Source organism: Bombyx mori, chromosome 15, assembly GCF_030269925.1.
Source record: "Bombyx mori chromosome 15, ASM3026992v2".
NCBI classification, from domain to species: Eukaryota; Metazoa; Arthropoda; class Insecta; order Lepidoptera; family Bombycidae; genus Bombyx; species Bombyx mori.
This window is the reverse complement of record NC_085121.1, coordinates 12,636,152-12,659,552: the sequence shown is the minus strand read 5'-3', so window position 1 is coordinate 12,659,552 and position 23,401 is coordinate 12,636,152. Positions and strand designations below refer to the sequence as shown.

The 23,401-nt window shown below is 37.1% G+C and overlaps 2 protein-coding genes across 2 annotated transcripts; one reads left to right on the top strand and one right to left on the bottom strand.

Moving 5' to 3' along the window:
* Nucleotides 1–709: 709 nt before the first annotated feature.
* On the top strand, nt 710–16,512 carry LOC101739991 (integrator complex subunit 4). The gene is made up of 16 exons (XM_004922920.3): nt 710–885; nt 979–1,311; nt 1,871–2,119; nt 2,390–2,565; nt 4,857–5,049; nt 5,819–5,993; nt 6,311–6,516; nt 7,232–7,354; nt 8,241–8,376; nt 9,645–9,782; nt 10,102–10,258; nt 11,483–11,626; nt 12,573–12,793; nt 12,965–13,107; nt 14,848–15,067; nt 16,182–16,512. The coding sequence occupies exons 1-16, from the start codon at nt 832–834 to the stop codon at nt 16,379–16,381; spliced, it is 2,868 nt and encodes a 955-aa protein (XP_004922977.1). The 5' UTR covers nt 710–831; the 3' UTR covers nt 16,382–16,512.
* LOC101740123 (steroid receptor RNA activator 1) lies at nt 16,501–19,154 on the bottom strand. Its single transcript, XM_004922921.5, has 3 exons — nt 18,408–19,154; nt 17,903–18,316; nt 16,501–17,058 (listed from the first exon to the last, which is right to left on the bottom strand). The coding sequence occupies exons 1-3, from the start codon at nt 18,445–18,447 to the stop codon at nt 16,904–16,906; spliced, it is 609 nt and encodes a 202-aa protein (XP_004922978.1). The 5' UTR covers nt 18,448–19,154; the 3' UTR covers nt 16,501–16,903.
* Between the last annotated feature and the right edge of the window lie 4,247 nt (nt 19,155–23,401).

Genomic DNA, 23,401 nt, shown 5'->3' with positions numbered 1-23,401 from the left:
CGTCGACTATCGCCTCGACGACCCGTCGGTCGGGCGTCCTCGGGGTGGCGCCGCGTGTCTGGTTGTAGTGTTGACCGCGGGAACCCCCCTACTCTGACCGGGTTTTGACCCCGGACGGAGATCGGACGCCGGGTGTAAGAGTGCAGGGGAGTCGTTTAGTGGGTGGGCCTTAAATTCCTTGGGCCCGCGGTCTGCTCTCAACACCTGCAGATCGTTGAGTCTCACATACCCCGCGCGCCCCCTAGGCGTGGGGACCTCGTAGGATGTTCGGCCCTCGGCCCGGAAAAAAAAAAAAAAAAAAAAGGCCGCGTAAGCGAACACTACACTTTCATAGGTCAAGACCAGACGTATGCAAGTTTGTTGAAGATGATTAATTTGAGACATTAATCAGCTGGGATGAAATTAAATGAAATGAAATGAGATCATATGGGATGAAATATAATCTCAGTAAAATGGTGGTCATTTACTAAGATTTTTTCAGTGAACTTTTTGGAGGATCCCGAAAAGTTACGTCCAGCGACTTTGTTTCATTTTCCCACATTTGTGCACTTTCACAGATATTAAACAGTTAATAAACCAACATTATTACACATTTAAACCTGAAGAAACACTAAATAGACAAAATAAAACAAATTACACAACTTCACTCCTCGCGTTCCCGCCAAAAAGTCCTGGCATAACTTCAGTTTCAGTGATAGATGGTCACAGACTACTTTAACGAGTAGTTTTGAAAGCTTGGTCCATAGATTATTATTACCAATCATAACACCAATTTTATACAAAAACAAATACATTACATTACAGAAATCACCATCTGGAACTGTTAATAAAATGGCTGCAGTTTTAAAGAAGAGAGCCCTGGCAGAATACAATAAATCATTTCAGGTTAGTATAATGCAGTTAGATAGTTTTCTATATTTGAAAGTGAAATGTCTAATGAAATTAACCTAACTCTTCACTACAATATTTACACCAAAGGATGCTCCACCATCGAAGAAGCTGCATTTGGCAAAGAAGCCGTTAATAGGTAGTTCTGCTGCTGCCTTTGTGGGTCTTCTAGAGAAATGCAAGTCCAGCGATGAAGCGTTGCAGTTTTTACTCAGAATATCCGACTGTCTTCAGTTCCAAGAGTCCGACGTAGAGGAAGCAATAAAGAAGTTGTCAAAACATTTTCAGTCGGAAGAAGAGTCTGTAGTCAGAGTAAAAATACTATGGCTTTTTTGTGACATAGGCTTGGAGGTTCCCTGTGCAAACTTGAATAACTTGATAGATGAAACCATACATTTAATAAAAAACGAAACGTCACACAAGGTAATTTTATTATATTTTTGTATTTGTTATAGACTGTTAGTGGTTCAATGTTCACACATTTAGGTTTTACTGGAGCTCTTATGCTCTGTGAATTCCACCACCCTCTTTGAAACTTGAGATTGTAATTTCAATTGTTAGCAGGAAAGTATAAATCCTTCTCAGTACCTAAGGCTCCAACATTCTCAACATTTTACTATTTTACAAAGTTTTTTTTTTATGTATTATGTTATAATTTTCTGTACATTGCAATTGCCTGAAGTGTTAAAGACACAACGTAAATAATACTGCTTTTACATTTACATTCTATTGTTTTTGACTTTTAGAATAAATTACAATTTTAGTGTTCAGAGTCATCCTTAAAACTAGTTTTAAATATATCTAAAAATCACGAAAACTGTAGAAATACTGGATGTGATCAAAACAATCTATTCAAATTAACAAATAATGTTATGTCTTTACTTCTTTAAAGCAGATAAATTAGTAAATAATGTAGTAGTAATGCTTTTCTTTTGTTTGGTAAGGTTTTTGCTGCTGATATTTGATAGATTTTTTTCTACAGGTTATCGGTCAAGGAATAGCAACACTGACAAAACTTGCCAAGAAATTGAGTGACGATAAAATTTTAATGATGAGGCTAGTTGGTGTTGCTAAAGACAATTTGAAAGATACTAGCCATCAGGTGAAATGTAGGTGTCTACAGCTCATCAGTGAGTTGTACCCTATACATCCGGACTCTGATAGAACATCTGAGATGACAGCAGAGGCTGAAGCTATTGTAAAACTTCTTGGAGATTATTCTAATTCTGAGGTATATTGTATATTCATAATTTGGTGTAGCTGTATAGTCATATTTTATAGTACAATAATTTAAATGTTTTGACTGCATAGTTATTATAAACTGCTGAATAAAAAGAAAACAAAGAAGTAATATAAATACATTATTTCAAACACCATGCATCACTTTAATTATTACTCATAGAAAATAAATATATAAATCACATAGTTTATTAACATACAAAATATCAGGTAAGCAGAGTTAGGATTGAAAACTTTCTGTTTAAAAACTTTTTTAATTTAGGATGCCAGAGTGCGTTGTGAAGCATTTCAAGCACTGTTAACACTTCATCAAAGAGGACAGATCTTAGGATCTAATTTGTACGAACATGTTTGTGTTGCTCTGTCCGATGACTATGAAATAGTAAGAGAAGTTGCCCTAAAGTTGATTTGGGTACTTGGAAATAAATACCCAGAAAAGTAAGTACTCTAATTTTTTTTTTTTTATTCTTTAATTTTAAATTTATTAGTTCACACACTAACTTGTAAAGCTATTATTACCTAAAGTTTGTAGAATAATAGATTGCACATTTGAATGCCCACCATCTTTAACACTAGATTTACCAGCCATTTAAATATACGTATTTCTACCATAACCAGTCAATATGACTGGTGTATAAAAAAATGCTTAACTGAGTTTCCAGTCTTTATTCACTCTTAAAAAATGGTAAAAAGAATTCAACAATATAAATTTTTATACAAAAATGGATTTATGGACATTTTCAAATAACAAAACACTTAATTTTTACAGTTTATCGCTCACAATTTCTACAGATGTAGATTTTGCTTTTTGTACACTTTCCGCATAGACTTTTCTTGCATTTATTGCAAATATTTGTAGTCTTATTGTTATTGCAATATCGTATTTGACACCATTTGCGCACAGAAACCGTGCCAGCGGTAGTTGATATATCAGCTTCGTGTAGTTTTTGCCTTGAAGTCTGATATTCTGAAGCAAGTTCTTCTGCTAATCGAAACAGAAAGTCTTTCCGTGAGATATTTTCCTGTTGTGTTTTTGTATAATATCCAGCTATTTATTCCGGCTAAATCTAAAATATTGAAAAACACTTGAAGTGGCCACCTTCTGCAACCAGACTTCACCGTATATTTTCGTGCCATTTGATCAGTCACATCGACGCCAAATTTAGTTTTATTATAAAACAATACAGTTTCAGGTATTTTTTAGCTGCTTTATCAATTTTGATGTTTTTATGTTTTGTACTTAGTAAAAGTACTTTTTTATTACCACATATTTTGTTTCTACATCAGACGCTAACCAAAATTTGATGCCAAATTTATGGGGTTTGTTTGGCATATACTAAGTAAATCTGCATCTGGCCTTCGTTGGAAAAAGTTGCTCATCCACAGTAATAGAAGCTCCCGGTTTGAAGCAATTTTGACTGTTTTCAATAAATTTATCCCAAACTGCTGAGACTAAAGCGAACTTGTCTGTTTGCAAACGTTGACTCCTCTGATTTCTTTTATCGAACCGAATGTATCGTAAAATATCTGTAAAATCTCGTCTACTCATAGTGCTAGAAAAAAATGATGGTCCCCATTTTTTATTCCACAAATATTGAAGTCTCAAAGTATTTCCTTCGTATGCCCCACGTGCGTACAATATTACAAGAAATGCCTTCAATTTTTCTTGCGTGATTATCCAGGTTTTCCCCAAAACTCGAGAGGCTTCTAGCTCTGTACAAATTTTCGTTTTGACATTTTTAGGGGCTAAGGATATGCAGGCTACTTGCTGAACAACATATATTTGAATATTTTTCAAATACTCATAAATGTTTATTACGTGTCACTGTATGGGTAAAGATGAATGATTACGTTTGGAGATCGCTTGGACTAAGTACTCGTAAAAAAATCGTATAGATACCGTAATCGCCTAAATCGGCTCGATAACGATAACGTAATGAACAAAAGAAGCATGGGCACTATTTGTATTTTCACGGTCTCATGATTCTCCCGAAATCATACATTTCTTCCTAGAAACATGCACCAGTCATTTTGACTGGTTCTGGTATAAATAGTTATAACAAAAAATATATTTGTTACTAACATTATATAAAGTAAAATTAAGTTCATAAAATGTATTCTCTACTTATACCTACAAAAGTTATAACATCAATTTGGAAAGCAAATATTTAATGTAGTAGTCATTTTGAATTGAAGTTGCACGACCAGTCAAAATGACTGGTCTGGTAAATCTAGTGTTAATTAAGCAATTGTAATAAAGTTAATATGTCGGCAACTTTTTTTTATTAAAAGTAAATAAGAATAAAAAATTTCAGTAAATAAATAAGTATATATAAAATATTTTAAAAGTCTGCCAGACTGTCGCTCCCTTCGAGAGCCACCAGGAGAGTTTATTTTTATAGTCAAAAAGTATGTAAAACAACACTCGTTTTTTTTTTTAAATAATGTTATTGACTTTCTTTGCAATAAAAGTCTTACATTGTTTACATGATTCATGATCACCATAACTTTTAAGTTCTATTTCAAACGTTTTTTAATGTTATTATTAATTGATTATAATTAAGTGAAATAATCTTAATCGTATATAGATTCGTATGTAAGTGATAATTGTTTAATCACAATTACAAACCCAACAATAAACAAAACAACAACAACAAAATATATAATGTGTGCCTCTCCAATACATCTCAGAACAATGAATTTGAGGATTTTTTTTTTGTTATTTTCAGTGTAATAACGTTACAAGATGACGAGACCACGATACGAATGGTCGATGACGCTTTTGTTCGCATATGTTCGGCCGTGAACGATCTATGCATGCAAGTGCGAGCGCTCGCCTGCACGCTGCTCGGCACCACGCGCGCCGTTTCCGATCGCTTCCTGTTGCAGACCCTCGATAAACAACTAATGAGTAACATGAAGGTGATTACGGAACCAACACTAAATATACCATTGAAATACACATTTAAATATGTTCAGACATTATATGGATTAGAAACGCACACAAAAACGCTTATAATATTCATGTAAAGAAAAACCTTTAAAGCTCTTTTAGTTTTTTAGATTTTTCTGAGCACGGAAGCACTCACCTGTCATTCCATGAAGTGACTTGTTCAGTTTTGCATCTATATCTATAAATCTATAGTGGCTTTTACGGATGTTCCGTTATAATTACTGAACCATATATTCGATTGACTTGAAACTTGGTATCCATGTAGAAAATACATGTACTTAATGGATAGGCTAATATTTATATGAGCGTTGGACTCCCTACACCAGTTGTGGGGGCGTTAATGATAAGAATCTTTTTGGAGGGTGAGAAATAATAATATTAATTTTAAATGCCTAGCGAAGCGGACGGGTACAGCTAGTAGTATAATAATACTGCTTAAAATATTAATTTAAATACAGATTAAGGGCTTTAAATGTTGTTTTCTTATTTATATTACAGAAAACGCAATTAAGTCTTTGATTGTACTCATTCATTCTGGCGTATTTGATATCATTATATTCATAATATCATTATATCGCGTGTCAATTCGACCACGTCTTAATGTGATTTATTTGTTAAAACACCAGGCATATGCGTGGCGTTTGTACCGTGATCATGGAAGCAGCCTTCCTTGGTCTCATTAGCTTTATCTCATATCTAATTCACATTTAATTATAGTGTAAATTGAATATAATACAGAAAAAGCGCACAGCACACGAGCGCGGCGCGGAGCTGGTCCGCAGCGGCGCGTGGGCGAGCGGGCGGCGCTGGGCGGACGACGCGCCCGGCGCGCTGGTGCCGTCCGCCGCCGTGCAGCTGCTGCCGGGCGGGGCGGCCGGCGCCTTTGTGCACGGACTCGAGGACGAACTCATGGGTCAGAGCATAGATAATACACATAATTTAGTTATAGATAAGCAACTCAAGCACTCAACAAAAATGTTTATGGGCGTCGGCCACTAGATGGCTACGCTTCGATTAGTTTTTCATTGCTCCTGTAGATGACAATAACATATTAAGCATCGCAGGCTTTATTTAAAAAAAAGTATATTTTCAGAAACCCCAAAGTGATAAAATTTAATCAATTTTTCTATAACAAATAAAGGCTTGTAAGATTTACAATATTTTTTATAATCGAATTTAATTATTGTTTTCAACGTAATAATTTGTTCTAATTGTTCTTTATGTTCCCAGAGGTGCGCACGGCAGCCGTCGAAGCATTGTGTCAACTCTCACTAGAAAACCCGGTGTTCGCGACCACCTCCCTCGACTTTTTGGTGGACATGTTCAATGACGAGATCGAGGAAGTGCGGCTGCGAGCCATCGACGCCCTCACGAGGATCTCGCATCATATCGTACTTAGAGAAGACCTACTGGAGACCATACTAGGAGCCTTGGAGGTCAGTCCCGGAGATACTAGAAGCTGATAATAGTCTATTTGTAATACAGTTGTAGGAGCAGCCGTAGTTAAGCTGCTTCAACTGGCTAGATTGTCTAGGCATTGACTCGGAAGATAGGTAGCACAGAGAAAATGAATATTGTTATGCCTTTTAGGTTACGTATATTGTATATAAGATTGGATTTATGTACAATATAGGTAAATTAGCACATAAGTAACTCTAAATAAACGCAAGTAAAGAAGCATCTCCGAACCTGTTCCGAACAAAAATAGCGTATGATTGGCCTAAAATCATAAGCGACAGCGATTTTACCAAAATTGAAAGGCGGTTGCCCAAGTAGTGGTATGAAGTGGCGGGTAAGTGAGTCGCCACACAGTCCTTGTGATGCTATGAAGCCCGCAAGTCACCCTCCTGCTTGGTTTGTTCAGGAAGAACTCATGCGCTCCGTTTTCATGGATGGTGGAGCAGTGATTAATACAACTGCGACTCTACGACATCTATTACCACTTTTCCCTGATGGCAGAGAGAGAGAGAGAGAGAGAGAGAAGGCGAGAGAAAGAGAGAGAGAAGGCGAGAGAAAGAGAGAGAATGAAAGTTATTTTCTAATTTTTTTCCTAAGTAACTAAACAGAAATCTGCCACCATCAAACTTCACCTCTTTCTACGAAAAAGGGCAATTTAGTTTTTACTGGAAAATAATAGAACTTTGGTTTTAGGATTATTCAATGGACGTCAGGGAAGGTCTACACAGACTGCTGGGCTCGTGTACAGTCGCGTCCAAAACATGCCTGGAGATGTGCATTGATAAAATTCTGGAGAATCTCAAAAGATATCCACAGGTATAGCTATTATTAAATTACTTGATAAGAGTACTAGGGTAATGTTTTGATTATAAACATCAATGTGAAAGAGATGTATGTTTTTGTAGTAGTTCCTTTTAGTGAATGACTGACTTGGCACAGTAGTTAATGCTGAGTGCTGGCTAGAATGTCTTGGGTTCAATTCCCACATCGGGCAAACATTCGTGTGATGGATATGTTTATGTGCCCTTTGTCTGGATGTGTAATATCTAAATATGTATGTATTTAAACGTATACATATAATTTGAGACATGATGGATGAAGGACATATGATAAACTTTGGCAACAAACTTTTGTTAATTGTACTTTTTTTTCGTACATAACTTCATCACATGCAATATCTAAAAATTGCCTTTAATGCCAGGGGTTTTAAGGTCTAATATATTTTATTGTCACATAACACCTTCATTCAATGTTAAAACTCAAAAATCTTAAAAATGGTACTTAACTCATAATCATCCACTCATGTTTTTAAGTATGTATTGTACAAGGTCGCGGTACACGAGGAATGGCGATGTCTTATGAAGCGCTCCACTACCCGAACTGATGACCACGACCACCCAAGAGTGCAAACGACTGAGAAAAAGAATTAGTTTTTTTTATTGCTTAAATGAGTGAACGAGCTCACAGCCCACCTGGTGTTAAGTTGTTACTGGAGCCCATAGACATCTACAACATAAATGCGCCACCCACCTTGAGATATAAGTTCTAAGGTCTCAAGTATAGTTACAACGGCTGCCCCACCCTTCAAACCGAAACGCATTACTGCTTCACGGCAGAAATAGACGGGGTGGTAGTGCCTACCCGTGCGGACCAACAAGAGGTCCTACCACCAGTAAAAAGTGTCCGTTGTGTTATTGTTCAGGATAAGCGTTCGACATTCCGTTGCGTGCAGCGGCTGGGCAGCTCGCACGCGACCCTGGTGCTGCCGCTGACCACGAGGCTGCTGGCCGTGCACCCTTTCTTCGACATGCCTGAGCCAGATGTTGAGGATCCAGCTTGTATCCTTTGAACAATATTAATTTTAGAGACATACAAAATTCCCAATCAGTTCTTTATTTAGTGTTTTTTTTAAGGGATTTTATGACCTGGTAACTAAGACCTTTAGGTCATGTCTTATTTTAATTTATATTCTTATTGTTTTGAAAAATGATAATATGGAGTGAAATAAAATGAAATGAAGATGATTAATTGGAGACATTAATCAACTGGGATGAAATAAAATAAAATGAGATGAGATGATATGGGGTTAATCTCTGTAAAATGGTTGTGATTTACTGAGATTTTTTCAGTGGACTTTTTGGAGGATCCCGAGAAGTTACGTCCAGCGGCTTTGTTTCATTTTCCCACATTTGTGCACTTTTAGATACTAAACAGTTAATAAACCACCGTTATTACACATTTAAACCTGAAAAAAAAAATAGACAAAGTAAAACAAATCACACTACTTCAGTCCTCGCGTTCCCGCCAAAAAGTCTCTTTATTTAGTATTAGTTACTCGAGTGATGCAGTGATTGGTGTGCTTGAAGCTACAATAATGTCGATCGCATGTTTTTTTTTGCCTTAGAAATAGACAGAAAGCTGGTATCCCTCTGTGCAGGTTCGCAGCAACTTAACGCATGTTTTCTATATTACCATCATATATACTAATTTTTACAAAGCTGGTTGTAATGTAAAAAAAAAAAAATTAGGTTAGTTTACATAGGTTAGAACTGGGGTTCCCAAACTTATTTTGTCTACTGCCCTTTGCCTACTTTGAGAATAAATTATTCTTTAGCGCCCCCATTTTTTCACATACCTAAAAACCTCTATAGTGAAAGTTTAGTCGGTGTATAAGAGTCCTCTTAGATGAAATTACAAATCGCCTCTCAAGCTTCTGCACAACGCTCCCATTTTTTTCTGGATCTGTTACCGCTCCCCTTTAGGCCTGCAGCGCCCACAGGGGGGCGTTATCGTCAACTTTAGGAAAGGCTAGGTAAAAGGAAGGGCATAATTTCCTGATACAAAGCATGGCTCAAGTATACTATTGTACTACACGATTCTGTTTTCGAATGAAATAAACCAATTATTATGATCAAAGTCACACACACAAATCGACAAATTCTAAATTTTGAAACAAAAATGATGATGACAGTACTTATGTTGTGTATTGAATAGTGTTTTAATGACAGATTGTATAATTTGAATTTAAAAAAAAAAGGAACCTTAATAGCTGTATGTTTAAGATAGTTTTCGCTTGAAGCTAATATCCTTAACTAGTCCATAATAGATATGTGCGTTTTGATCCTGGTGTTGAACGCGGCGCAGCACTGCACCACCATGCTGCCGCTGTTCGAGGAGCACACCATCAAGCATTACACGTATCTGCGGGACACCATGCCTCATCTCGTGCCGCATCTGCCCATCGGTTAGTCATACACACGATACACGAGCCTTTCGAGGAGTCACGAGGATTACGGTGGTAGGACGTGTGGTGCTATGAAATTTTATTAATTAGGCCTTTTGAGGTTATACAGATGTTTTTTTTTTGCTTAGATGGGTGGACGAGCTCACAGCCCACCTGGTGTTAAGTGGTTATTGGAGCCCATAGACATCCACAACGTAAATGTATGTAGGTCCTACCACCAGTAAAAAAGCGATACTCACGTTGTGATGTTTATAGACTTCGGTAACTACTTAACACCAATCTTAATCATATTTACTTATATATCACTGATGTACTTTAGGCGAACAGCAATCAAGCGCGGAGAAGATAGAGGCTGCGATGGACGACAGCGCCGTGAGACGGTTCTTCGACTGCGTGCTGCAGCACATCGACAACGGGACCCTCTCCACCGCCGTGAGGCTGAACATGCTGCGCTCGGCCGAGGAACAACTTAACAAGTAATCAATGGTTTATACACAATACACGGGAAAGTGCTTTAAAGCGGTTTAACGCTTCTCTACTTTAACAAGTAATCAATGGCTTATACACAATACACGGGAAAGCGCTTTAAAGCGGTTTAACGCTTCTCTACTTTAACAAGTAATCAATGGCTTATACATAATACACGGGAAAGCGCTTTAAAGCGGTTTAACGCTTCTCTACTTTAACAAGTAATCAATGGCTTATACACATTACACGGGAAAGCGCTTTAAAGCGGTTTAACGCTTCTCTACTTTAACAAGTAATCAATGGCTTATACATAATACACGGGAAAGCGGTTTAACGCTTCTCTACTTTAACAAGTAATCAATGGCTTATACACAATACACGGGAAAGCGCTTTAAAGCGGTTTAACGCTTCTCTACTTTAACAAGTAATCAATGGCTTATACACAATACACGGGAAAGCGCTTTAAAGCGGTTTAACGCTTCTCTACTTTAACAAGTAATCAATGGCTTATACACATTACACGGGAAAGCGCTTTAAAGCGGTTTAACGCTTCTCTACTTTAACAAATAATCAATGGCATATACACAATACACGGGAAAGCGCTTTGAAGCTTTAAATCATGTTAAATATTCCCAATAATGGCGGTTTTGCGCCCATGTATATTTATCTAATGTATAAAATTCACCTGTCATCAACATCTATTTTTCATGCCCTTAAATGTTAAGGTTAAAGCCCTGAGAAGGGGAAATTTGAATTGAGGAGTGGGGAAAGGAAATCATTAAAGTGGAAATACTGTCGGCTATAGATGTTTTACAGACTTTTTGGCGGTAACGCGAGGAGTGAAGTTGTGTGATTTGTTTTATTTTGTCTATTTACTGTTTCTTCAGTTTTCAATGTGTAATAACTGTGGTTTATTAACTATTTAGTATCTGTGCACATATGTGGGAAAATAAAATAAAGCCTTTGGACGTAACTTCTCGGGATCTTACAAAAAGTCCACTGAAAAAGTCTCAGTAAATGACCACCATTTTACTGAGATTATATTACATCTCATTTCATTTCATTTCATCCCAGTTGATTAATGTCTCAAATTAATCATTCATTTCATTTCGTCATTTTTCATAAAAGTAAGAATATAAATTAAAATAAGACATGACCTTAAAGGTCCTAGTTACCAGGTCAAAAAATTACTTTAAAAAAAATAGATGTTTTACATTGCAAATTGTTGTCAGGTTGTCGGAGATGGAGCCGGCGGTGTGCGGCGCGGCGCAGCGGACGGCACTGTTCGCGCGCTGCGTGCGGGCGCTGCATGACGCGCTGCAGTGCGCCGCGCCGCCGCAGCACGCGCTGCGCTCCCTGCACGCAGACTGTCTCCGGTCGGTAGCCTCCATCATTACATAAAACGTAAAACGATAGTACGCACGTGCACGTGTAAAATCTGTTGTGCTAAATAATAATAATAAAAAAATACACATATACTAGTCAGGTAGACAGCGGTTTGGCTCTGCCCTTGGGATTGCTGACGTCATTGAGCGATGCTAACCGCTTACGCATTAGGTGGGCCGTATGCTCGTATGCCGTATATAACCAATGTTAAATATTTTGGGTTTGTTTTGTTACTTTCAAAGGAATTATAAAAACTTTCGATCCTATATATACCTAAATTGTTCAATCAATTTCGAAATATAAATACCAATTATTCGAAATATTAACGATACGGAGGGTTATCTTTCAAATTTACGGATACAAGTCGAGCATCAATAAAAATATAGTACATTGCGTGTAAAATTGCGACTGGCAAACACGTGGGATGAGATGGCCTACTTTTCTCCCGCGGAACATATACAATTTTTTCTCCTACCAGCCCGAAAGCTCGTGGAGTACCGAGCCGGGGTCCAGGGGCGAAGGCCTGGCGGTCTGTAGGGGGGGGCAGCCCCCCCCCCATACCCATAAAAAAACATTTAACTGTTGTTTAATTTTGAAATAAACTACTACTAATTGAATAAGAACTGTCTGATGAACTGATGAATGATTCATTTTTGTTTAATACTTCACTTTAAAATTTTATTGCCTTTTGTTTATTTCACTTTTACACTAAACACAATATTGCAAATTACCCGAGCACAACAATGGCGGAGAATTTTAGGTGTGTGAGAGCAGACGTAAACACTAACGCGCATGCGCACTTGTCACTGCCCAGGGAGGAAAAGTTCCACTTTCTTCCCTGTACAGCGGGAGGAAAAGTTAGACTTTCTTCCCTGTACAGCGGGAGAAAAACCGAACTTTCGGCATAAATAGGAGAAAAAAAATTACATTCTACAGGCTTCAACATCAGTTTAGCGGGATGTCCGAACAGGACAATGCGTGCGTTTGGCAGCTGGCGCTGCGAGTGTGCGCCGCCCGCCTGTGCGCCGCCGTGCAGCAGAGCGCGGCTGGCAACACTAGCGGCGGGGTCGCTGCAGCTGGCAACACCGCCGCGCTGTCGGCCGTCGCAGCTCTCACGCACCACGCCGAAGTGTTGGACAGAATGCTGGCTTCCGCAGGTAAATTCAATAAGACTTCATAGATTACGGTATTTCAGTAAATAGAACGGCCGGCGTGAACAGGGAACATACAAGACAGTCAACGCGTTAAATGGCATCGGTGCAATGTCTTCAAACTGGACTGTCACAGCTTTAGAGAGCGTATTGAAGTTTGACCGTTGTATTGTCCAGGTGTAGAGCCGGATCCGTTCACGATAGCAGTGTTCCGTCAGCTGTCGATGAACGCGGACAACAAGCCGGCCGCGCTGGCGAGGAGCATCCACCCGCTCCTACTGTCCGCGCCGCTGCCGGTCATACCCAAACCTAACCTTAAGGTACGCTCAGACAATCGCTGGTAGTTTTCCAATTACAGAGCATAATGCGACTCAGTGACGCACAATGCCGAATTACGCTGAAGCTTAATTGGAACGTGAATTAGTTTTCAAATGCATCAGCAGAGTGCGCTAAGTTAGCACAGTTTTAATTAACATTGATTATTTCTAAGAAACTACGACGAAACGAAAGCCTTACCATTTTTTTCAACATTAAATAATATTACTAACGATATTAAAAACAAAATTTCGATCAATGCCAACTTAAAGAAAAAACACTTGTCAATTTTCTGTCACTGAGTCGGTATCGATTGCGAGTATCACGCGAGGGCAGTACTTTTGAGAGCGCTCGATTGTGCGAAGCGTCGCTGTAGTTGGAACATTCAACGTTGAGCATTATGCCGCATAATGCGCTCTTGTGCTGTAATTGGAAAACTACCATTGTGTGCTATCATAAGACGGGCCGCGTACAAACGTGACACTGAAATAGTTAAAGTTCGAAATACGTTTTTGTTGGATGCTTGGGTTTCTTAAATAAAAATTCCAAATCGATCTCTACCTATTTCTGCCGTGAAGCAGCAATGCGAGGGTGGGGCAACCGTTCTAACTATACTTGAGACCTTAGAACTTTTATCTCGAGGTGGGTGGCGCGTTTACGTCGTAGATGTCTATGGGCTCCAGTAACCACTTAACACCAGGTGCGCTGTGAGTTCTTCCATCCATCTAAGAAATTTGTATTTTCTGTATACAAGTTTTTTCTTAATTTTTATGTTGCGAGCAAGTTAGCTTGGCACGACGATTTGTTAAAGTGTAATTGGTGTAGGTAAACATAAAATTTTCAATATTGCTCCTTAAATTTTAGTTTAGGCGTTAACAGTTTTCATTGAAGTGGCTATTGTAAATTCGCTACATGATTCATCCATATTATTAGGAACCGCTGCGTTCATCGACAATGCGTTTCTAAATTTTTTGGAATAAACTACCCTCCAAGGTGTATCCCGAGCGCTACGACATGTCCTTCTTCAAACGAGGCTTGCGGAGACAGCACTTAATGGTAGGCAGCGGCTTGACTGCCCCTGGCATTGCTGATGTCCATGAGCGACGGTAACCGCTTACCATCAGTTGGACGGTATGCTCGTCTGCCTACAAAACAACATACAAGTTTAGGGGCATACGCTACAAAATGTCGGTAGTTTCCATACAGAAAAAATATTTGTCTTAAAGTATCGCAGTTTCAGGGCTACTTCTAATCTGTAGCTAAACGATCTGTAACTTAAATGTGGACTTTTTGGCGGGAACGCGAGAAGTGAAGTTGTGTGATTTGCTTTATTTTGTCTATTTAGTGTTTCTTCAGGTTTAAATGTGTAATAATGGTGGTTTATTAACTGTTTAGTATCTGTGAAGGTGCACAAATGTGGGAAATAGAAAAAAATCCGCTGCATCTAACTTCTCGGGATCCTCCAAAAAGTCCACTGAAAGAGTCTCAGTAAATGACCACCATTTTACTGAGATTATAATATTTCATCCCATGTCATCTCATCACATTTCATTACATTTCGTTTTCATTTCACTTCGTTTCGATTTCATTTCGTATTATCATTCTTCAAAAAAGTATTCATTAAAATTAAAATAAGATTTGACTTAAAGGTCTTAGTTACCAGGTCATAAAATCCCTTAAAAAAAACTTCAGTGTGTGTTATCTTCTTTCTTGGTTGAGCTCTGTAAATCGATTATCTGTTTAAGATCGTGATGTGCAAAGCTAGCATAGTGGAGCCGGCCGCCGACAACGACTTGGTGGTGCGGTTCAGCGCGGGGCTCGTGGCCGGCGTGGCGCTGGAGGCCGAGGTGACGCGCGTGCGCTGTGCGGACGCGCTGCGCGTGCGCGTGGCCTACCCGGACCGCCGGGTGCACGCGCTGCTGCCGCCCCGGGACCACCTCCGGCCGCTCGACCATCACGACCAAAGTAAACATCTCATAGATAACACGGGTCAACACCAAATTTGACTTTGCGAAGCATAAAATTTCGATATTTTAGATAGTAATTAGGCGAAAAAAAAATACATGGCATGAAACAGTTTGCTTTTGAACTTTAATAAATTAACCACATATGAAACAAAATGCATCAGCATCGTATTTACACTTTTGTGACATTTTAAGTTTTTCTGGGCTTGTACAAAACACCTGATCGTTGTTTATTACTCGAGTGCCATCTAGTGGCACTGTGTAAACACCCCACTCTCATAGCGCGGTTTTTTTGAAAATATTAAAAATAATTAAAATTTATAAAAAAAATTAAAAATGAGTATTATTACTATAACTATCACAAAAGCAAAGTTTATATAAAAAAAAACTATTTTATTTTCGTTTTTGTGAATAATTAACCGGAAAAACCTAGTATAAACGTTAGGGCAAAGAACGAATTTTTTTTGTAGAGTTGTGTAATCAGCCTGCCTTCTCAAACACACCTTTTTTTTTATTGCTTAAATGGATGGACGACCTCACGTCCCACCTGTGTGCTTAGTGCGAGTTTTTTAACGTTCTCGATAGCGTAAAAGTTAGCTCATATTTGTATCGAATGGGATCGTTTGCGTATGTTTGCCGCTAGGGGCGCTGTTCCAACTGCATACAAAATTGGGTTAACTTTTACGCTATCGAGAACGTTAAAAAACTCGCACTAAGCACACTGATGTTAAGTGGTTACTGAAGCCCATAGACATCTACAACGTAAATGCCGCCGCCCACCTTGAGATATGAGTTCTAAGGTATTTGTATAGTTACAACGGCTGCCCTACCCTTCAAACTGAAACGCATTACTGCTTCACGGCAGAAATAGGTGGGGTGGTAGTACCCGTTCGGACTCACAAGATGTCCTACCACCAGTAATTACGCAAATAATAATTTTGTGGGTTTCATTTTTATTGCGCGATGTTATTCCTTCATCGTGGAAGTCAATCATAAACATTTGCTAAGTACGTATTTCATTTAAAAAATTGGTTCCAAAAAAAAAATAAACTTAAGTCTCCCGATTGGTGGTCTGGAGAATATCTTCTTTTTTAAAGCCATTATTTTTGTTACAGATGAGGATGGAACGCAAAACTTGCGTTTGCTGACTAAAGTTTTAATTTCACATGGAGTGTGGTCAGAACCATGTGGAGTGGACATTTCTATATGCCTAGCGGTCGAAGAAGGCGGTGGCAGAGAACCACCACAACTAGTAGAGCTTTGTAAACCAGTTAGAGTTACTGTAGCACCAAAGCCTATCAAACGAGGAATATAAATGATTTTGAAAGATTTTGTTTTAGTTTCATAAAGTTAATCAAAAAGTATTTATGAAATAATGTATTATTTTTTTCTATCTGGGTTTATAAAAGTTAAAATTATAATAAATCAATGAAGACACATTAAAAATATTTTATTATGATTCATATTACACGTACAGTAACTTAAATATTGTGTAAAACGATATTGCTTAATATAAAACTAATCACATACTGTCGCTTATGAAATATATTTATTTCATTAATATTAATTATTAATAAACAATGGACTAGCATGCAATTATCAAAATTAAATTTAAATAATCATCTGGCGATTATAATTATCACAGACAAAACAAATGTGTATACAATTTTTTCTAACATAATAATGTACTTCAATGAATTAATTATCAATATTGAATACATTTCAGGATATTATCAAAATACAGATAGCATTTTATGCATGCTCACTTGAAAAATATTTTTTTATTTGCTTTATAAGTTTAGAAGAGTGAAGATGAAATGTCAGATAGATAATTGAATCATTCCTTATCAAATGCTAATAATTCTGATTTTGCTACACAATGATGAATAAGCTGTTTGATGCCTGGCATCCAACTTCCAACTCCGCTCACATGGTCCACCATCAAAGCCCTGTGAATCTCATCTGCTTTGTTTGGCTGGTCATCTCTGATCGCTGAAAAGTAGTAACAACATAGAGATAAAATTATTGTGCACATTGAGTCAACATAGAATGTCTGTCATTGAAATTTCTTTACTCTGCTACACCAGATATCTGGGAGTATCCAGAGAAACACCAGATAATTTACAGATAGCTAAATAGTTTCACATGTAGGCGGTGGTCATTACTGGTGGTAGGATGTCTTGTGAACCCACAGGAGAAGGTACCACCATCCTGTCCTCTTCTGCCATGAAGTTGTATTGTATTTCAATTTGAAGGCGGGGCAGCCATTGTATACTTATTATACATGTAAACTTCGAACTTATGCCTTAAGGGTGACTTATGGGTGACTGCAATCACATTGTTGATTTTGGTGGGCTTCGATAATCACTTAACATTAGAGGCTACTGTAATTTGCGAGGCGTCTGTCCATTTAAGCAATAAAAAAAGCTGTATCCTTTGCTGTGTCTTTTCAGGGGAAAAGGATTGGGCAGTAGTAGTGATCTAAGTGGTATGAAAAATTTACTAGTCTAATTTTAATTATAGTGGAATGCTACATTGGAATGCGGCAGAAATCATCTTCATGTCCACAGAAACATAAATTTAGTTTGCAATCAATTTGCAGTGAATTTACTTGTTTTCTATTCACATATATTTTTCATTTAAAAGTTTCATTAAAGTCCAAAAAATTGGACAATAATGTATAAGTTTTCTATGAGTTTTGTCCTTCGACCACAGAGATAGAGAAACAAGTATGCAGTAAGAAATAGTAGTTATGGGCCTGAAAGTCCATAACTGCTTTATATATTTATAACTACAAAATCCACAAAGTACAACCCTCAATTTTAATATTTCTTACCATAAGCCAATTCCTTCATCTGTATATGTATGCTTTTATTTAATTTTCCACTAATCCACATATCCTCCATTACACTTATTCGTCTTTTGATATCATTCCCTTTTGGTCCCAGCTCAGAACTACTTTCCAAAAATTCTAATAAAATATCTTTAACTTCCTTGAGTGTGTTATTGCTGTCAATTTCAATCTCTTCATTTTGTGTAGGCTGACGCATACTTTGTATCGGTGGCACAGGTGGAATTAATGTGGGCATTGGAGGTAAGTTCACAGGCTGAGGGGCAGGGGTGCTTGAAGGAGTATTTGATAGAGGGAATGCAACTCTCTTATTCAAAAAGTTTCGTGGTCTATTCGGCGTTGGTTGCTGTCCATTATAAGAGAGTTTGGGAGGGTCATTCCAACCAGGATCATATGAAGCTGTAATTGATAAATATAAAATCTGTGAGTCCATATGTTATGAACGTTTCTAACGTATTGGTTATTATCGCAAGTTAATAATTATACTTACGTTTTGTACCCTGAGTTGGTGTAGAGTCGCAGTTATCCATTATATCTTTATAATTATAACGCTAAGCATTTAACGATAGCACTAATCATAATACTGTACCTATTTCAGCTTTTTAATGAATTTCCCTCAATATATTAGAGGAATATGAGTATAATCTATGGAATTTCCTTTGCCTATAAGTATGTACCTTTTTTTTAAAGGGATTTTATGGCCTGGTAACTAAGACCTTTAGGTCACGTCTTATTATAATTAATATTCTTATTTTTATGAAAAATAAAATTATTAAAAATGAAATAGTTTGATACATTAATCAACTGGGACGAAATTTAAAAAAAACTAGAAGAGATGATACGGAATGAAATATAATATCAGTAAAATGGTGGTCATTTACTGAGATTTGTTCAATGGACTTTCTGGAGGATCCTGAGAAGCTACGTCCAGCGGCTTTGTCTCATTTTCCCACATTTGTGCACTTTCACAGATATTAAGCAGTTAATAAACCACCGTTATTACACATTGAAACCTGAAGAAACACTAAATAGACAAAATAAAACAAATCACACAACTTCACTCCTGGCGTTCCCGCCAAAAAGTCATATGTAATCATGGACGTGGACTTTCAGCAGATCGAATAAAAGAAGGTCGATGCTCTGAAGATGTTATGCCGGAGACGAATGCTTGGTATTTTATGGACCGAACTTCGAACCAATATCTCCATTCTTCAAGAATTCGGCATTAAGCAGCATCTTTCGGCGCTCGTGCATGGGCACATACTATCATTTTTTGGAAATATCTCTCAGTGAGGAAATGACTTGAACGCCTTATCGTTCATGGCAAAGTAGAAGGCACCAGACCGCGTGAAAAGGTTGCGTATGCGATAGACCGACCAATTCAAGTCGGCAGTTGGCGGTTGTTTGCATGAGTACCTACACCAGGCTCACCAGCCGGGTGAAGTGGCGATTACTGGTGAGGCGCATAGCATCTGCTCTCAGCAATGATACTGAACGACGACCACGACCGCATACTTTATATAAGGAAAATATGGAGGGTAGAAGTAAGGAGGTCCATCTCAGTGTATTGAAAAGTGTTCGCTGAAAGGGAGCCAGTCATGTAGTGCTAGAGTAGCAAGTGGAAAGACTTAACGCGCCATAGCCTGTTAAAGTAGGATATTAAATTAATAAGCATAGAAACACTTTACGTAAATAGTCACAAAAATAAATATTTCAGATTTTAAGTACTGCATATTTTTTAAACTACACAATTCACGAAAAATATTTTTTTTTTAACCCAGCAGACTTCACTCTGTTTAAAACTGCTATATTCATAATATAATTTCCATTTCATACACTAGCGCTATTTCGGTTAGTTTTCCAACGATAGTTTGCTATTTACAGGTGAACAAAATTTCAACTTGCTCCTTATTTAATAGATATATTTCTAACGTTTATATCTATTAAATAAGGATAAAATAAGGAAAGAAGGATTTCATAAAAATTGAAAATAAAATGGACGAGATGAACGTGTAAAACCAATCTTAAATATTAACATATATCCAGTCGGTCAGTTTTAACGTACCGGTAAAATGGGGCGATTAGGGATTGAAAGGCGAATCGGGAAAAAACCGGGAAAATCTTTCGACGCTCAATATAAGTTTTATATTCGTTGCAAAATCTTCCATTTTTTTGTAGTTTAATAGTAGAATGTTGAATGTTCACAAAACAACTCTGAAGATGCATGATAATAGCTGCTAACTTATAAAAAATCGCGTTTCAAATTAACTTCCTGTGGTGGTAATTATTTTAGTGCTAGAAACTTTGCTCTCTTTTATTTATTTGATAATAATAGAAGACGACTATGATTTATAAACGTTACTTAGTGTTTGAACCAGCATATATATTAAAGGTAAGTCTCAGTTGTTATTGGTTTTAATGTATTTGATTAAATAAAAATACATGTAAAAATCTGTTGTTTTTGGGGATATTGGGGACGTCTTAGGTACAAATAACAACGAAAAAGGGGTCAATTGGGATGAGAATACGTGAAATGGAAACGACCTAAGTATAAATAGGTACAGGTTTGTAGGGTTGTCTATGTAGTTATAACAATATTTTTTAAATTTGTTGGTAAAAATCTGGTTTATCGAAGCGAAATTGGGAATAAGTCTTTAGTTGAAATAGATAAGCAATTTAATATAAGTAAGTCTATTTTGCAGAGACATTTAACAAGATCAATGAAATCTCAAGGTGGACAAAAATGTCTAAGTAATACATAATAAAATATTTAATATTTGTTCAGAGTGGGGGTATTCATCTGATTAATCCATGGAATAACCGACACACCTAATCTCTTAACCCAGATAGAAATATCAGCCCCTAAGTACTTACCAAGAACGGAGAAATATAAACCGTTTTTAAGAAAGCCCACTATATATGTATAAATATATATATATATATATATATATTTTGTTGTTACTGTACTGTCGATTGCACCTATAATTGAGGTGATGTCTGCCATGTACTTTTGTCAGTTTTTCATTGATGATCACTTTGTTGGTGCAACTAAATAAATAAATTAATTAAAATAAAAGTAGTGCCAACCCTAGCAAATTTCTCATTTCGTCCCAATTAACCGCAATTTTCGGGTAAATAGGGATTACACCTATTTTTGCATTTTTTGCTTAAACTGGAATGCTACTTGCATAATTTTAAATTAGACAACAAAGATGCCCCCAAGACTCAATCATTTTGATCCTGATATAGCATTATATACATCAACAACTACCTTAAAATTGCTCATAAAGTTGGAATTTGACCCTAATCGCCCCATTTTACGGTACATATCTACATATTTTTTAGTCTTTGATTGGTGACATTGACAAATCAAGTGACATAAATAGAACAGGCGTGGTTTTTAAGTTAAGTCCGGAAAAGCGCGGGAAGCATAAAATTTGGCGGTCGTGTTTTTTATTTCAAAAATTTTTAAATTATCGTATAGTTGGATTAGGATAAGGTTGTACATATTTTTATATATACTTAATTTTTCTTTATTTAGTGTATTTAATTTCGTCGCCGGGTAAGTCTTTTTGACCTTGTTTCGGAAAATGGACCCCCCGGGAGATCCCGGGGGGACTCTTGCTTCTAATAGTTTTAATATTTTACAAGTAAATGACGAATGTGACTTATCGTCAGTGCCCGCAGTGGCGCATAATGTTGTTGTCGAGCATGACGATTCTACTGTAGATACCGATTACTCCGGACATCAAACATCTGTAAATCGCAAACGTGCATCTCGCAGAATTTGTAGACACTGCAATAGGAAAAGGAGTAAGTGTGACTCGAAAGGCAACACCGACTGCCAGTGCCAATGTGAGGAAAGTGGTCCTAATAAAGGCTTAAAGATTAATAGCTCTGTTCATGATCCAGTGTCTACTAATATATTTCCTAATCATCCGACTCAAATGGAAAGTAATGATGCCACTCCTAGATTTATAGGAAGACATAAATATTGTGACTCGGATGCTGCCCCTTACGTCATTCATATTCAAAAACAAATACAGGCATCTAATGACAATACCATTTTGCACCCAATTTCTTTTGGAAAATTTTTGAACAATTATTCTATTAAAAATATTGTTAATGGCAGTCTTAAGAGAATTGGTAGAAACAGGCTATCACTAACATTTGAAAATTTTAATGCGGCTAACAATTTCATGGATTTAGATATTTTAGAGAAGAATAAATATAGAGCATTCATTCCTACCTTTCAAGTAACTCGCATGGGTATCGTTAGAAATATTCCTACAGAATGGTCTGAAGAAGAAATAATTAATAACATCAGTGTTCCGTTAGGTTGCGGAAAAATCCTAAAAATTAGGAGATTAAGAAGAAAAATCACAGTAAATGATAACAAAACTTTTATTGACACAGAATCCGTGGTAATAACATTTGATGGACAGGTTTTACCTAAAAGAGTATATATGTGTTTTACATCATTACCAGTCGATTTGTACATTTATCCTACAGTTCAATGTTTTAATTGCTGTAGATTCGGTCATGTTAGAGCTCAGTGTAGATCGAAACCGCGTTGTTTTAAATGTGGTCAAGATCATACAGGAGATTCTTGTAATGTAGAGGAGGAACATGTTTCCTGTTGTCTTTGTAACGGCTTACACTTTGCTATAAATAAGAAATGTCCAGAATTTGAAAGACAAAGGGCCATAAAGCAGACAATGGCGAACAGTTGTGTGTCATACTTGGAAGCATGTAAACTTCATCCTCCAGTGTATAAATCGTATGCTGATGTTCTTTCTTCAATTCCATCGGATCGTAAGAATCATTCAACGTTTCATGAATCTATTGCCCCCAGCCCAGTAATTGCCAGTAAAAGTCCATCGTCATATAAAAAAACAGTTTTTATGAAACCTCGATCTCCCTTTAAAGGTGATAAAGGTTTTGATCAAAGGGCCCATAGAAATCTTACAAGAGATTACGATGCTCCATCTCCTTCTAATGGCTGTGCTTTAAAATTTAATGAAAATTCCGAATCTCCTGTGGCTGAAATAATTATTGCTCTTATTAATTTACTTGCTCCTAATAACGCTACACCGTCCAACGCAGCTGATATCATAAAACAAATTTTAAACAAAATATACAATGGCTCCACAAATAAAAAAGATGATTCAGTGGAACTGTCGAAGTATTCTAAGTAAAAAGTCTGATCTCATTCACTTAATAAATAAACACTCTCCAATCATAGTTTCTTTACAGGAAACATGGTTGAAAAGTATATATCCTTTCAAAATCAAAGGATATACCTGTATCCGTGAAGATCGTATTGACGGGTACAGTGGTGTTGCTCTTCTTGTAAATAGTGTTCTTAGCTTTAAACTTGTAGATATACCTGATCATAGTTTTGGTTTATCCATTATTGCGGTCATTGTAAATAATATATGTATAGTTAGTGTATATATTCCCCACCCTTCTGTAGAAATTTAC